The sequence below is a fragment of the Erythrolamprus reginae genome, chromosome 5, assembly GCF_031021105.1.
Source record: "Erythrolamprus reginae isolate rEryReg1 chromosome 5, rEryReg1.hap1, whole genome shotgun sequence".
In the NCBI taxonomy this organism is placed as follows: Eukaryota; Metazoa; Chordata; class Lepidosauria; order Squamata; family Dipsadidae; genus Erythrolamprus; species Erythrolamprus reginae.
In genome coordinates, this window is record NC_091954.1 from 63,381,102 (window position 1) to 63,398,392 (window position 17,291).

General features: G+C 39.4%; 2 protein-coding genes across 3 annotated transcripts in view; one reads left to right on the forward strand and one right to left on the reverse strand.

The window, feature by feature from the left end:
• The first annotated feature begins 768 nt into the window (after nucleotides 1-768).
• CALHM2 (calcium homeostasis modulator family member 2) lies at nucleotides 769-3,716 on the forward strand. Its single transcript, XM_070754013.1, has 2 exons — nucleotides 769-1,326; nucleotides 3,200-3,716. The coding sequence occupies exons 1-2, from the start codon at nucleotides 784-786 to the stop codon at nucleotides 3,614-3,616; spliced, it is 960 nt and encodes a 319-aa protein (XP_070610114.1). The 5' UTR covers nucleotides 769-783; the 3' UTR covers nucleotides 3,617-3,716.
• A 2,821-nt stretch (nucleotides 3,717-6,537) lies between these two features.
• The window catches only part of PDCD11 (programmed cell death 11), a 44,175-nt gene continuing 33,421 nt past the window's right edge, over nucleotides 6,538-17,291 (reverse strand). The window contains exons 26-36 of one of the 2 annotated variants that reach the window (XM_070752813.1): nucleotides 17,163-17,219; nucleotides 16,809-16,931; nucleotides 15,733-15,855; nucleotides 14,853-15,006; nucleotides 14,664-14,774; nucleotides 12,935-13,072; nucleotides 12,079-12,329; nucleotides 10,226-10,394; nucleotides 9,301-9,454; nucleotides 7,216-7,381; nucleotides 6,538-6,927 (exon numbers count right to left, since the gene is read on the reverse strand). In XM_070752813.1, the coding sequence (XP_070608914.1) occupies nucleotides 6,756-6,927; nucleotides 7,216-7,381; nucleotides 9,301-9,454; nucleotides 10,226-10,394; nucleotides 12,079-12,329; nucleotides 12,935-13,072; nucleotides 14,664-14,774; nucleotides 14,853-15,006; nucleotides 15,733-15,855; nucleotides 16,809-16,931; nucleotides 17,163-17,219 (1,618 nt within the window). In that variant the 3' untranslated portion in view covers nucleotides 6,538-6,755. The remainder of the gene's footprint in view (nucleotides 6,928-7,215; nucleotides 7,382-9,300; nucleotides 9,455-10,225; nucleotides 10,395-12,078; nucleotides 12,330-12,934; nucleotides 13,073-14,663; nucleotides 14,775-14,852; nucleotides 15,007-15,732; nucleotides 15,856-16,808; nucleotides 16,932-17,162; nucleotides 17,220-17,291) is intronic. The other variant, XM_070752815.1, reaches the window with a different exon arrangement.

The window sequence follows — 17,291 nt, forward strand, 5'->3', positions numbered from 1 at the left end:
GGGAACTGAGATATTCTTTCCCCTTAGGCTTCTACAATTTATGTATGGTACGTTTGTATGTATGATTGGTTTTAAAATAAGAGTTTTTAGCTGCTTTAGTATTGGATTGTCGCATGTTGTTTTTACCACTGTTGTTAGCCGCCCCGAGTCTACGGAGAGGGGCGGCATACAAATCCAATAAAATGAAAAATGAAAATGAAATGAAATACTTTTAGTGGGGGTATATGTAATAAAAGGTATAACCATTTAAAACAGAGTGCACATTGTACATTGAAGTTGCATAAATTCTTATATAAGTAATATTTACAGATTTATTTCCTAAAATTTTACCTGTTTTTAGTAGAATTAACACTTGAGAAAAGCTTTGCTGAAAGATATTACCTGCAGGAATTGTAAACTGGATGCATAATGTTATAATACAAGGTCATAGGCTGTTTAGTTTAAGTTTCAAGTTTCAAGTTTTATTGGATTTATATGCCGCCCCTCTCCGAAAACTCGGGGCGGCTAACAACAATCATAAACAATGTACAATAAAATCCAATACTAAAAGCAAATTTAAAACCCCTTAATATATAAAAACCAAACATACTTTACTTATTAAAATATACCAAGTTGAAATATATATGAATGTCTAGTGATTTTTGATAAGCACACATTTTTAAATCCACAATTGTTAGTGATGTTTCTGTTTTTACAGTAAATGAAGAGGTGAGAAGACCAGGAATGTCTATAGACATCTCTTCTGCATCAAAGTACTAAGCGCTGCAATTGAACCCAAATACAATGGCTGCTCTTATTGCTGAAAATTTCCGCTTTCTTTCACTCTTCTTCAAAAGTAAAGATGTGATGATTTTCAATGGCTTGGTGGCTCTGGGTACTGTCGGAAGCCAAGAAGTGTTCTCGGTGGTTGCATTCCACTGTCCATGTTCCCCAACTCGGAATTACATCTACGGTCTGGCTGCCATAGGAGTGCCTGCTCTGGCCTTGTTCGTGATCGGTGTGATCTGGAACAACCACACTTGGAACTTAGTGGCTGAATGTCACAAGCGAGGAACCAAGAACTTTTCTGCAGCAGCTAATTTCTTGATCTTTGGATCTGTCATGGGAAGGGCTGCGGTGGCTCCTATCACATGGTCAGTGATCTCACTACTTCGTGGAGAAGCCTATATCTGTGCCTTGAGTGAATTCCAGGATCCCACTACCCTGGATCGTTTTCCACCTGGCTATGGACCAGAAATCCTGGCCAGGTTTCCTTGTGAAGATGAGCCAGCCAACATGACACATTTTAAGGATGAAGTTACAAGACGATTAAGATATGAGTCACAGGTAATTTATTTATTGATATGTTTCCCCGAAAATAAGATCCAGTTTTATTTGTTTGTTTATTTATTTTATTTTATTTTATTATTTTATTATTTTATTATTTTATTTTATTATTTTATTTTATTATTTTATTTTATTTTATTTTATTTATTATTTTATTTTATTTTATTTTATTATTTTATTTTATTTTATTATTTTATTTTATTTTATTTTATTTTATTTTATTTATTTTATTTTATTTTATTTATTATTTTATTTTATTTTATTTTATTTTATTTTATTTATTTTATTTGTATGCCGACCCTCTCCGCAGACTCGGGGCAGCTAACAACAATGATAAAAAACAACATGTAACAATCCAATTTAATAAAACAACTAAAAACCCTTATTATAAAAACCAAACATACACACAAACATACCATACATAACTTGCAATGGCCTAGAGGAAGGAAAATTTGGCTAGGGCTTGTTTTCAGGGTAGGTTGTATTTTGGGGAAAATACCATATTAATTTATTTACACACATATATATAATGTAGTGTTCCCTCGCCACTTCGTGGTTCACCTTTCGCAGACTCAGTGCATCACGGGTTTTTAAGATCATATGCATGTGTGGTCAAGAGCCCACAGTGTCTGCCAGAGCCAGCGGTGGGGTTCCACTGCAGGTGAGTGGGGGGGGGGAGTCTTGGCGGCCGGGATTCTAGGGCTGCCCAAGGGTCAGCAGATGTGGCAGAGCCGAGGGGGAAGCGGAAGGTTCACCGTCCTCTGCCTCGACGGCTTTTCTGCTCTGGACGGGATGAAGGGAAGCAAGGCGGGCCAGATTCCAACTCCCATGGTCCCCTACCTTGGGACTTGGAACGATAGGAGCCAAAGTCCCGCTCACCTGGGACTTTTGGAGGAAGCGGACGACCCCCTGAACAGAATGTCGTTTTATTGTTCCTACTTCGCGGATTTTCATTTATCGCGGGTGGTCCTGGAATGTAATGCCCGCAATAAACGAGGGAACACTGTATAATATACAGTAGTACCTCAGTCTTTGTCAGTAATTTATCTGGAAGACACATTCAGTACTAAAACAGAGTCCTTGCATGTCAACTACTGGGTGGAAGGCGAAGAGTGGGACAAGATTTCTGCTTCAAAACATGTTGAATACCCAATTTGATAAGTTTTGAAGCAGTCGACGTATAATTACTATAATCATAAAGCAAAATCCATACATGAACTCCAATGCTCACTAATTCAGATTAACAACATGGCATGCTACAAACAAGTCATCAAAATGCAAAAAATAACAAAAACTGAATGTTGGCCCAGCCCACAGCAAAAACCAAAGAATAACAATAAAAATCTTCCATAGCATGTTCCTTGCAAAAGCCTGCTTAAACAGGATAGTTTGGTAAACCCTATTCTTCATTGCAAGACAAATATGTTTATCCATCTGAACATTTTTATTTTACCAAATGTTTTTAATGGTTTGTAAGAATATCTCCTAAATCTTAGTAGCCTCCAGAACAAGTACGAGAGTGCTCATGAAACAGTGAAATCCATTGGTTGCGTGGAAGTCCACGTAAACAAAACTGATTATTTTCAGATATTTAATCCATAAAAATCTTCAACTACCATTTAAATGCAAAGCTTACAGTTATTAACCAGTTTCAATGTGGAAAAAATGAAGATCGACTATAATTATTGTTTTCACCATTATCCACTTACAAATGTAACTGAACTTGATTAGAGTTTCAATTATACTTTGGAGTCTAATTTTTTACTTCAAATAAAATAAAATAAAGGTACCGGTAGGCTTTTTAAACAATCAAACTCGTTAAAAATCAAACCAATCCAAGCTGTGTCCTTATCTATATTTTCTTTCCCTTCAGCTCTTTGGATGGATGCTCATTGGTGGGGTGGCAGTTGTTGTGTTCATCACCAAGTGCCTGAAGCATTGCTGCTCACCCCTCAGCTACCGCCAAGAAGCCTACTGGAACCAATACCGCTCTAATGAAGCTAGGCTGTTCCATCAGACTGCTGAGGTACATTCCAAGATTGTGGCTGCCAACAGCGTCAAAAACTTCTTTGGATTTGTACATTTAGATAAAGAGGACCAGGAACTAGTCCAAGCATATAATGTTCAAAATGTTCAGCCCCGGATACAATGGGATGCCATCACTGGAGTCTACATCTATCGAGAGAATAATGGCTACCCTCTCTATAGCCGCCTGCATAAGTGGGCCAAAAATGTAATGGGAAACTCCTCTAATCCTGATAGCCAGGAAACAGCCTTCCTAGCTACCTAATATAGGTAGCCCTCAATTTACAACCATTCATTTAGTGACCAGTCAAATGTACAACGGCACTGATTTATGACCGTTTTTCACATTTATTACTGTCGCAGTTTCCCTATGGTCACATGATCAAAATTCAGATGCTTGGCAATTGGCATGTATATATGACGGTTGCAGTGTCCCAGGGTCATCACTTTTTGCAACATTCTGCGAATCAATGAGAAAGTCAGATTCACCTAACAACCATATTGCTCACTTAATAATTGTGGCAAGAAAGGATGCAAAACAGGGCAAAACTCCAATAGCAAAAGTTTCACTTAGCAACATAAATTGCTAAATTGTGGTTGTACATGGAGGATCACCTGCATTTATCTAAGGTAGCATTCCAACAAGCAAACATATCCTGTTTTATAATCAAGGACTACCTGCATCTACTCAGCAGCTTTTCCTACAAGCTTAGTGAAAATCATTTTGAGCACTTAAGACAGCTATGCTGGAAAGCACCCAAGAATTGGTTTTATACTTCGATTAAACTCTCAAAAAATATCAATATCATCGATATCAAATGAACTATGTCACATGTGATACAAATCTATTGGTGCTGTCTCATCAGAAATAAGGCCTATGAAGCTCAGTGGGATATATTCTTCTATACACTGCTCAAAAAAAAATAAAGGGAACATTTAAACAACACAATATAACTCCAAGTAAATCAAACTTCTGTGAAATCAAACTGTCCACTTGGGAAGCAACACTGATTGACCATCAATTTCACATGGTGTTGTGCACATTCAACTTCGTACAGAACAAAGTATTCAATGAGAATATTTCATTCATTCAGATCTAGGATGCGTTATTTGAGTGTTCCCTTTATTTTTTTGAGCAGTATATATAAGAATAGATGATTAAAGTTTAACAGTCTGGTACTAAATAATATTGGAAGCAGGGGAGAGATCTATCCAATTGAACAAGAAATTATTCATCAATGTATAATTTCTGAAAATATGCTAACCGATAAACATGTACATTTGGTCCTTGATTTATGACCGATTGCTTAGCAACTAACCAAAGTTACAAAGGAATTCCTCAGTGTTACTTATGATTTGGGTTTGAAATTTTGATGGCTGGACTCTCCCTGTGGTCCCAGGTCTCATTTTGGATATTTGGAAACCAGCCCACATTTACTTTTTTTTTTTTCATTTTGGATATTTGGTCTCATTTTGGATATTCGGCAACTAGCCCACATTTACAATTGTTTGTAGTATCCTGCGGTCATGCTACCAATTTTTTTTGTGGGGTTTTTTTTTTTTTGGCCAGAAACTAGTATTTATTTCTGGTTTCCAGCAAAATAAATGCACATGGGCTAAAATGGGTTTGCTTAATGACTTACACACTTGCTTAACAGCTACATTTGCTTAGTTACTGTGGCATTTGCTCAACAACTGGCACAAAAAGGTTGTAAAATTCAGCACAAATCACCGTACTACCATAATTCTGGGCTTGATTATAGTCGTAAGTTGAGGACTAACGGGTATCTTTTAAATCAGTCTGAAATATTTCCTACAAATAAACATTATGTTCTTTTCAGGTGAAAGAGAAATTCTCCTAATTCTTTTGTGTCTCAGTTGTAAACGTGGCTGCTAAAGACAAAAGCCACACTAAATTGGCAAAATATTTTACTTGTTAAATCTGCTCTAATTTCTCTTGGTTTTTCAGATCTTTCTTTTCTGTATACATTTGATCGATTTGTTAATGAAGGAAAATTTTTAAACACTAAAAGGTTGATTTGTTGTCTTAATCTTAACATAGATATCATAATAGTTATTAACATTCACTTTGGCCTTTTAACGTATTGTGGGATGTATGTGGGATTATCAGTGACTAAAATATGAAACACTACAGAATTGGATGGCAAGACAGAACTAATGGTGGTATAATAGTCAAATATTGGGTTAGAACTGGGCATATCAATGCAGTGGATACTTTTGAGCTAGTAACTCTAAATTCAATCAACTTTTATAGAGTTGTTGATGTAGGCAAAAATGGAAGAAGGCCATACTATGTACACAGCTTTCAATTCCTAAAGAAAAATCAGGTTATAAAATAAATGAATAAGAATCTATTCAAATATCATATGGCAAAATATACATGCCCTGCCATTTTCTTCCAAGGTGTACAACAGTCACTTATTGGAATTAAGTGCAAAATGACAAATTATGGCTATTTTCTTGTCAGTGACTGACATTTGCACTATTACTATGTAAATGCCATGACATTGCCAATTTTAGGCAATGACTATAGTCTTCTGTAGGGCAATGAATCTGGAACATTGGATTGTAAAATAACAAATGGAAAAATGTATGGAAACTGCTAATTGTTTAGAAACTGTATATTTAACACCAATATTTTTAGCATATTTGTAAGACATTCAGAATTCTGTAAATAGCAGATGTAGAACAGCATATAAAATAAAACTGATTAGTATGCATGCCATTAAATTATCTTAGTTTTAATGATGATTTTAGAAATTAGGGTTTTTTTCCTTGACTTCTTTTTATCATTGTTGTTAATTGTAATTTTACGCTGTTGTAAACTGCCCTGGGTCCTTCGGGATTGGGTGGAATAGAAGTTAAATTAAATTAAATTAATAAATAATTTTTATATTTAAGCTATGATGACGAGGCTAAGTAAATAGAATTGCAAAACCTTGCTGCTGTACACAACAGCCTTTTAATTTAGTCTTTAAGCCTTGAATATAATTTATACGATGCTTAGAAATCAGTGCTGTTATTATCTTCTAAGCCTATACTTGGATGGAATACAAAATAGTTTAGGGAGGGAAGAACTACTGTATTTACTTACTACTGTAACCAGGTAGCTGGTTGCTTTCTCCCAATTATGAATTGTATATTTTAAAAAGAATCAAAGACAAATAAGGCTATAAATATAATTATTTTATTTGAATTCGGGAGGGGATATAACAGGTGTAAAACATTTACATCACTTACACTGTTAGTCTCTGGTCCTGCCTATTCCAATCTGTTACTGAGCTCATTGGGAAAAGCAAAAAAGGAGGAGGGTCTTTCGTCCACTTCCCTTCTCAACATACTGGGTTTAAAAGCAAGACCCCAAAGTCTGTCTACTGCAAAGGTTAGCTCTCAGCAAGGCTGTTCTTGGATTCCACATACTCCAATGCTGCTGCCTTCACAGCCTGGATGGTTTCCACTGTGCCATACTTCTTTTCATACTCCAGATAGCGTTTAAAGAAAAACTTCATTTTCTTTGCTGTTAAATTTAGGTGAATCACTCTTTCAAAAATATCCCTGTGAAAAACCCAAAATAATGTTCAGAAAACAGTTTTAATCTGATATTTTATGTATCTTTTCTATTTAAAATGGCTAACATTTATTAGCTTCCTTTCTCCTATACATAGGAGATATATTTCTAATGCAAATTCTTTAGTTTTCTCATTGTTAAGTGTTAATATTTCCTTGCCAAAATCAAGTCACTCTGCTTGCTTTAGTTTTAAGCTAATACATATTCCAAAGCTTACATTTGCATCTTTGCTGGAAATTAAATATCCTAACCTTCCTACACATGTTAGTACTCACCGGACTTCTTTTTGGCTTCCATGTTTTATCGTTATGTCTATGTACACTGACCAGATGTCTGTTCGTTTAGGGTATGTACTCAGCATGTTTTCAAACAAGGCCTTGCCGTGCTCTGCATCACCAAACTGGAACTCTAACTGTGCCAGCTTTGAAATCACATCCACATCTGCGACCAAAAAAAGAATCAAAGATGATTTAAATGATTATTTCCAGAAGTCATTAATTCTGCCTGAAGTTTGAAGGTGTAACTATTATTTAGAAATATATGGCTAGCTATATCCATGTTACACCAACACTCCGCAGTCTGCATTGGCTGCCGATCAATTTCCGATCACAATTCAAAGTGTTGGTTATGACCTATAAAGCCCTTCTTGGCATCGGACCAGAATATCTCCGGGACCGCCTTCTGCCGCATGAATTCCAGCGACCGGTTAGGTCCCCCAGAGTTGGCCTTCTCCGGGTCCCGTCGACTAAACAATGTTGTTTGGCAGGACCCAGGAGAAGAACCTTCTCTGTGGCGGCCCCGACCCTCTGGAACCAGCTCCCCCCCGGAGATCAGAACTGCCCCCACCCTCCTTGCCTTTCGTAAAGTTCTTAAGACCCATCTCTGCCGTCAGGCATGGGGGAACGGAGACATCTCCCCCGGGCCTATACAGTTTATACATGGTATGTTTGTGTGTATGCTTGCTTTTAATAATGGGTTTTTTTAGTGTTTTTTAAATTATTAGATTTGTTCTTACATTGTCTTTGTTATTGCTGTGAGCCGCCCTGAGTCTACAGAGAGGGGCGGCATACAAATCTAATAAATAATAATAATAATAATAATCCTCAGTAAAAGAATTTTCAGAGCAGATTAGCAAACAAGATGGAAAGGTCTAATGCAGTGATGGTGAACCTTTTTTCCCTAAGGTGCCGAAAGAGCGTGGGCATGTGCTATCGCGCATGCACGAGTACCCACACTCATAATGTTTGGGGAGGGCGAAAACAGCTCCCCTTGTCCACTGGAGGCCAGAAATGGCCTGTTTCCCACCTGTTTCTGATGGGCCCAGTAGGTTCGTGTTTCACCCTCCCCAGGCTCCAAAGGCTTCCCGCATCCCCCCGGAGGCTCTCTGGAGACCAAAAACGCCCTCCCAGAGCCCCTGTATGAGTCAAAAATCAGCTGGCCATCACATACATGCACACTGGAGCTGAGCTAGGGCAATGACTCGTGTGCCAGCAGATATGGCTCCGTGTGCCACCTGTGGCACCTATGCCATAGGTTTGCCATCACTGATCTAATGTTTTGTAAAATATACACTGTTCATTGTGATGTTGAATTAGTTTATCTATTGGCATGAAAGAAAAAAGAATATATTTATTAAGAAATGAAGGTGAGGAAATAGAAACAGAAGAAAATGACTGAAAGAGACAAAGATAAGAATGGTTACAATACAGATAGCAAGATATTAATCTACTCCAATCTCAGGAAATGGAGCACCTCCCTTATGAAACCAGGTTGCAACGCCTTGGTCTCTTCAGCCTTGAAAGACGGCGTTTAAGGGGTGACTTGATCAAAGTGTATAAAATCATGCATGGGATAGAAACGGTGGATAGAGAAAAATTATTTTCTCTATCACACAATACTAGGACAAGGGGGCACTCCTTAAAGCTCATAGGTAAGAAAGTGAGGACAAATCAAGGTAAATATGTCTTCACCCAGAGGGTCATTGGCTTATGGAATTCACATCCAGAAGATGTCGTGACAGCTGTCAGCCTTGATAGCTTCAAGGCAGGATTAGACAGATTCATGGATGCCAAGCATATAGATGGTTATTGAAACGGATGTCCAAGTGCTGCCTCTATGTTGGTTGAGGCAGGCAGGATTCCCTTGAGTACCACATGTTGGGGGTCAAGGGAAAGGGAGGGTCTTGCCTTCTCTTTCTGCTCAAGATCCCCATGGACAATTGGTGGGCCACTGTGTAACACAGAATGCTGGACTCGATGGGCTTTGGCCTGATTCAGCATGGCTCTTCTCATGTTCTAAATGGAAGTCCAATGAGGAAGATATAGACAGTACCAAAAAAGAGGAAACCAAAGAACTCTTACGCTCTTTGTCTGGCAAGCACTTCAGTGCCCGTGGCATAAGTCTGTGAGCTGCCTCCACTGAACCACGTTTCAGAAGAAAAGTGGTGTACTTTACCCACACAGACTTTTCTTGACGGAAGCGTTTCAGCATTGTATTATATAGGTCATCAGCTTCCTGAACAGATCAAGAGAAAGAATAAAGAATCATCCTAAATATGCAAAACATTTTTATTTACATTGCTTCAAAATTACAAAGGGTAATCCAGCTCTTGGTCTCACAAATATACTACCAAGTCCCCTGGTTTTCCTAGCCTATCTTCTAATAATTATATAAATGGGTAATAGCTACTTCTGTGCTAGGAGATTTAGATATTTATATGGGGATTAAGCTAAATAGACATGGCTTGGAAACAGCTGCCTTCTGTTTTATTTCAGCCTTAAAAGTTCTATGCTATAATAATGTTCCGCAGGCTTTAATGATTCAACAAAGGCTGAGAATGCTAACTGCTATTCTACAATCTGACCAGATATTCTAAATTCTAGAAAAATAAAAAATATATACATTAAGCCTATGTACCTTATTCAATAAGGTGCTTCACTTAACAGAAGCTAAATATACAACTATATGTCCTGTTTCTTCATCGTCAACTGCCAATTCTGCAATTTTAGAATATAGATTTCATAGGTTTTAAGAGGGCATTTTGCATTCAACAATCCGGACAAGAGCAATAATCTGACATTGAAAAGAGCCACACAGAGATAAGACATCTGCTGCTCCAAACAGAGAAAACATCCACAAGTCCAAAATGCTAAGGGATGTCTAGGACAAGCTAGAGAAGACTAGGTAGATTCTTTCTTGAAATCAAACCAATATTATTCCTGCCATATACACACAGATGAATAAAAGTGATCATTCTCTTTATCATGCTGTTATAATTGGCATCACCTTATATTTCTCAGATGCGCTGTAGATGTCTGCCAGCTGCTGAAAGACCTTCAGAGGCTCGTTGTACTGAACTGCTCTTTCAAAAACTTTCATCAGTCCTTCCTCTGTGCCATACATGTTCTCCAGGTTCAGCAAAGCGACCCACACGTTCAGCTTTTCCTGTTCCTCTCTGGAGAAGAAAGAAGGCCACATTCAGTACAAAGATCAAACCTCTTCCTGCTATTCCTCTTAATTTGTTTGTGGCTAGTTTATACTGAATACTTGTGTATTTGGAGAAAGGTAAGAGAGAAATGTTGCGTGTTCTCTTTATGTTGCAAGCATGTTATTTTAAGATCCACCAAGCAAAATATAGTATGGATATGAGCTGTTACCAAGGAAACTGAAGATCAACAAAAAACAAATTTGGGACTTCCGGTTCCTCCTTCAGCACAATCGGAAGCTGGGACCACAACCTCCATGGCCAGCTCTAAACTCTTCCCACCTGAAGGTCCAAATTTGGACCCAACCCCCCCCCCCTCCTGTAGAGGGGGTGAAGGGGGACAGCCAGGAGGGTATAGGGAAGCCGCAACTCTCTTCCCCAAACTGGCAAGTCTCTAGCCGACAGTGCTGAACTGAGGCAGCAAACATGGCAGAGCCAGGATCAACAAGACTGAAAGAGTAGTAGATCCTTGGAACAAACTTCCAGCAGACCTGGTTGGTAAATCCACAGTAACTGAATTTAAACATGCCTGGGATAAACATATATCCATCCTAAGATAAAATACAGGAAATAGTATAAGGGCAGACTAGATGGACCATGAGGTCTTTTTCTGCCGTCAGTCTTCTATGTTTCTATTGTGCAGGAAGAAAAGTGATTATTTGCAATCTTGAATGTAAAAGACTGTCTTGCTTTTTAAATATCCTAAAAAATTCAAAGTGTAAGAATAAGGAAGTTGAAGAATAGTGGTGTGTTAAGCATGCTAAAAAATCAGGAGAAAAATATTTTTTTTCCCTTGAAAATTAAAAAAAGAAAAAGTAAAAGAGGTGACAGTGGCACATTATACTATTTCAAAGAGGGGAAAACTGTAAAATTTGACTCAGAAGTTGTCTCCGCCTTAATATAAATTGACTATTACATGTATTGGATTTATAAACTTAAAATGAAGAAACTGAGCAAGAACAATGAAGAGAAATGAAGCCTGAGCACCATTTTGGGGAAAAAGAGAGGGTGTAACTCTTGGAACTTTTCCCCTTTGTTGGTTATAATGTGGATTAAAATGTTAAAATGACATCATCTGGAAATAAAGATGTGGAAAACATACTTAGTTGCTGCAAACAGCATGTGGGAATGAAAGAAATACTTCAAATCATTGTATAAAATAATGGGAAAAATAATAAATGCTGTTCAGAAAAATGAGGAAAATATGGAGAACTTTGGAAGATTGAAAAAAAACAGAGGAAACAAGCAACAAGAAAGAAAGTACAACAAAGGGATTATTGAAATACAGAGGGGAAAAAAGAGGGAAATACAGAGGGGGAAAAATTCAAAGTGGAAGAATAAGGAAGTTAAACAGAAGGGAAAAATCTTTGCTAAGGGAAAGATAAACAAGGAACGGAAAGCTAGAAGGGGAAAGAAAGAGAAAGGAAAACAATACTAGGCAACAAAAAAGGAAAAAGAGAGGAGAGAAAGAGAGATTTTAGCAAAAAAAAGAGTTAAGGATAGAAATGAGGAAGCTAAAAGAAATGTGGGGCAGGCAGCCAAAAAAGAAAATGAAAAGAGGATTAAAACATGGTAAAAGTAAAGGGATAAAATAAAAATAAAAATGTATATGTATAATTAGTAGCAATATGTTTATTTTAAAAAGAAAGGTCACCTAAAGGAGATAGTTTTTAGTGCTCTTTCTGCAACAGCTCTAGCCTTTTCGATCTCTGTAGCTTGGAGATGAAAAGCCATGAATTGCAACCAAAGGATGGAGCTGTCAGGACTGCTGAGGACCAAGCGGTCAAAGTCATCTGCTGTCTGCGGCTGTCGCTTGGGATCCATCAGGGCAGCTTCCAGCTTGGAGAGTTCTTTCTCTGCCTTTTGCTTCTCCAGCTCCTGTTTCTTTTTTGTTGGTTTCTGGGCCTTAAAGAAAGAAAAGGGAGAAAGAGAAAGGCCTTGACCGCTGGAAAACCTGTAGTGCTGCAAGATAACATACTACAAAACAAAGTGGGGTGCATCCATGAACCAGATACTCTTCTAGGGACATTAGGGTAACTTTGCAGGCTCAATTTCATTTCATTGGATTTGTATGCCGCCCCTCTCCGTAGACTCGGGGCAGCTAACAACAGTGGTAAAAACAACATGCGACAATTAGACTACTGAATCAGAAGTTTACTATTTTTGTTACAGAAGGATGACATTCTGTCCCTTTCTAAGTTATTTTTAACACCAGTAGTGCCACAATGGTCCCCTTTTATCATTTATGGGTTTTTTAAGTGTTGTGAAAATTGCTGCAGCACTTTAAAAAAGTAAAAACAAGACAAAACCCTGACATAAAAAAATAGTTATGCCTATAAAACAATCCTCTTTTCAGTTACATTCTACACCCCCCCCCCCCACCTCTCTCACAGACACACACTTTTAGCTAGATGGACTTTTTTGCAGAAAGGTTAATTGAAGGACAACTACATACTAACTGGCATTGCATAAAATTAATCCTAAGAACAAACAATACAGAGATATTGTACCGTGGATCCAGCATCATTTTCTTCCTCGCTGTCTGAGCTCTGCTCCTTTGGAATCAATGTAGATCCATCCAGCACATTCAAGCCCTCCTCCCACATAAAGCTGGTTGAAACATTCAGTCGTGGAACTTCTTTTCCCTGCTAATAAACAAGCAGAAATATATACTCACATCAACCATCCCACTCAGTACAAAAATATGGTTTCCACCATGCTGAAAGACCTATCCTAGTGACAGTGAACCTAAGGACATGTGCCACAGGTGACATGTGGAGCCATATCTGAAGCAGACAAAGCACTGCCCTATGTCAGCTCCAGTGTGCATGTGCTGGGTCCAAAGACGGGCTACAAGAATGGTGGAAGGTCTGAAGTATAAAACGTATCAGGAAAGACTTAATGAACTCAATCTGTATAGTCTGGAAGACAGAAGGAAAAGGGGGGACATGATCGAAACATTTAAATATGTTAAAGGGTTAAATAGGGTTCAGGAGGGAAGTGTTTTTAACAGGAAAGTGAACACAAGAACAAGGGGACACAATCTGAAGTTAGTTGGGGGAAAGATCAAAGGCAACATGAGAAAGTATTATTTTACTGAAAGAGTAGTAGATCCTTGGAACAAACTTCCAGCAGACGTGGTTGGTAAATCCACAGTAACCGAATTTAAACACGCCTGGGATAAACATATATCCATTGTAAGATAAAATACAGGAAATAGTAAAAGGGCAGACTAGATGGACCATGGGGTCTTTTTCTGCCGTCAGTCTTCTATGTTTCTATGTTTCTAGCTGATTTTTAGCCTTCTTTTCAGCCATTTTCGCTCTCCCCAGGCTTCAGGAAAGCCTCCTAAACCCTGGGGATGGCAAAGAACAGGTTAACCGGATGTTAAAATGAACTTCCGGTTGGGCTGTTCTTTACCATCCCCAGGATTCAGGGAAGCCTCCTAGAACTGGGGACGATGAAAAACGGCCCAACAGGGAAACCACAGTATGAAAACCATCACTGCCAGGTGAGGGGGGCAGGAACGGTCTGAGGTTCCCCCCCTCCTCATCAAAGGCTTGGGGGTGCATAGGAAGCCCTCTTGGGTGGGGAGACAGGGAAGCCCCAGGATGGTTGCCAGTCTGCTCCTTCCCCTCTACTGGGTTCCAGCAAGCCCATTCGCCACCAGGAGGAGAAGCCACCAGCGGGGAGGGAGGGAAACCCCAGCCTGCTATTCCTGCAGCCACCAGGGAAATGGCAGTGTGAGAAATACCGCTGCCAGGCGTAAGGAGTGGGGTCAGCAGGAACTGCGTGCTGGGGCTTCTTTCCCTCCCGCCAAAGGCTTGGAGTCGCAGCAGGAGACCTCTTGGGCAGGGAGACAGGGAAGCCCCAGCCTGGCTGGCAGCTGTGCTCCTTTATCTCTTTTGGTTTCCGGCGTGCCTCCTTGACCCTCACAGCCAGAAAGAGGAGGCGCTGACGGGGAGCATGGTGTGTGTGTGCTCATGCACGAATTGCATTGTGGGTGTCACGCTGTGTATTGCCAGCCCCAGAGACATTCAGAGAAGCCGTTTCTGTAACTTAATCCGTCGCCTCCAGATTTGATTTATTGCAGCTCACGCGGGCTGTGATTTATCTACAAAATCTGACAGTGGGTGCTGGCATGCATGTGCACTATCGCATGACAACACACACACTTTTGGCATGCAACCAGAAAAAAGTTGGCCATCACTGACCTATCCCTTTCTTGCAGCCTTTTACCTTAGACTTCTTTTGCTTCTTTTCCTTCTCCTCTTCCTCCCGGTAATAAACCTCAACACCACTATCACCGTCCTCAGTACAATAAGCTCTCTTTTTTGCTGGCATTTCTTCCTGCCATTGAAAGAAAAGAAAGTGTTAAAACAATGGTTTTAAAAATATTTCCTAATCAAGCCCAAAATAGATAGGTACCTTCTCGCTTCCAGAGCGCTTCCTTTGATTTCTTGATTTCTGGGAGGGTGTGTCCATTTCACTACAGGGCTTTTCATCACATGGAATAATGCTTGGCTTCCCTGTGTCTTCAGGAAGGAGAGAGAGCTGCACAAGGTTCTCTCGTCTGTTTATGCTGCACAATGATTAGAACATAGGGAATTATAGGAGAAAGAAGAACCGGCAGAATTAGTCTATAGCAGTGATGGCGAACCTTTTTTCTTTTGGGTGCCAAAAAAGCATGAGCATGTGCTATCACGCATGCGTGAGTGCCCACACCCATAATTCAATGCCAGGGGAGGGTGAAAACAGCTTCTTCCATCCCCCGGGGCTCCCTGGAGGCCGGAAACGGCCTGTTTCCCAACTTCTGGTGGGGCCAATAGGCACATGTTTTGCCCTCCCTAGGCTCCAAAGGCTTCCCTGGAGCTGGCGGAGGGAAAAAACATCCTCCCCCATCCTCTCCGGAGATTCTCTGGAAGCCAAAACACGCTCCCAGAGCCTCTGCCTGAGCCAAAAATCAGCTGGCTGGCACATACATGCACGTTGGAACTAGGCTAGGGCTCACGTATTAGCAGATGTGGTTCTGCGTGCCACCTGCGGCACCCATGCCATATATTCGCCATCACTGATCCTCTTAAATGTACAAAATGCTTTATGTTTTTCATCTGTTCAGCTTCACACCATTTCAGTAATATGATAGTAATATGATCACTTAATAAAATGATTAACATCAAGTAAAATCCATACACAATTCACCATAGTGACACACCCTCTCTTAATCATACATTTTACTGCCCGCAAGGCCTCCCATTCATTTTGCCATCTCAAAGGAACTGGGATTTGGGGGAAACATCCTACTTACCTGAGAACTTTGGCAGTGAGAAGCTGATCTGTATGGATGTACTTCATACAGAGCGACTGATCTGGCACAAAGAATGGGGTGACATATTGAAAGGAAATGTGACCCACAACTGAATCAGACAACCTGTCAAGAAAGAAGACCGTAACTTCTTCAAGTGCACTTCAAAAGGTAAAACACACACTTTGAAATGGTGCCTAGGATGCTTGGCTGCATAGCTAGAGGTATAACAAGCAGGAAGAGGGAGATTGTGATCCCACTATATAGAGCGCTGGTGAGACCACATTTGGAATACTGTGTTCAGTTCTGGAGACCTCACCTACAAAAAGATATTGACAAAATTGAACGGGTCCAAAGACGGGCTACAAGAATGGTGGAAGGTCTTAAGCATAAAACGTATCAGGAAAGATTTAATGAACTCAATCTGTATAGTCTGGAGGACAGAAGGAAAAGAGGGGACATGATCGAAACATTTAAATATGTTAAAGGGTTAAATAAGGTTCAGGAGGGAAGTGTTTTTAATAGGAAAGTGAACACAAGAACAAGGGGACACAATCTGAAGTTAGTTGGGGGGGAAATCAAAAGCAACATGAGAAAATATTATTTTACTGAAAGAGTAGTAGATCCTTGGAACAAATTTCCAGCAGACGTGGTTGATAAATCCACAGTAACTGAATTTAAACATGCCTGGGATAAACATATATCCATTGTAAGATAAAATACAGAAAATAGTATAAGGGCAGACTAGATGGATCATGAGGACTTTTTCTGCCGTCAATCTTCTATGTTTCTATGTTTCTATATGGCTAAAAAAATTACAAGACCATGGCCATAACCAGAATACAGAAGCCACACTTGTATGGGGGTTGCTATCTATTCAAAGGATGTAAATCTATATTTCTCTAGTTGCACAAATAATTTTCTCCAAAAAGAGATGGTAAATATTTGCCTAATTTAAGGAATATATCTGCATATTAATTATATTGATAAGATTCAAACAGACACATACATACACAGGAGGCATACACAGAAGTGAAACAATATCTCTATTTACTTTTATGATCGCAAACAAAACTCACCCCAAGGAAATGCCTGATGCTGTAATGCATTTGACATAGCCTCTGATGAGTTGATCGTTCTGAATGTCATCAAGGGAAGCAATTTCAGGATCTTCAACTTTATGATGGGCTTTAGGATTTATCCTAAAATGAACAGGAAAATGAGTAAAGTGCCTTCTTCCTGCAGGCAAAATAAATTGGAACAACATATCCCATACTCTTCTCTAAATACACATTAATAATATAATTGAATTGAGCCGCCCCGAGTCTTTGGAGAGGGGCGGCATACAAATCTAATACATTGAATTGAATTGAATTGCACTAGGACTAAGAGCAGGTTTACTTCTGATGGTAGATGAGGCAGTATTTCCTTACCTGGATGGTCGGAGGGATACTTTCACAGCATTGTCTTCAATGGAAAGAATATAACATCTATATAGAAGAGAGGGGGGAAGTAACTTCAGATGTGATTATGTCTACTAAAAGAAAAGGTTGCTTACACTA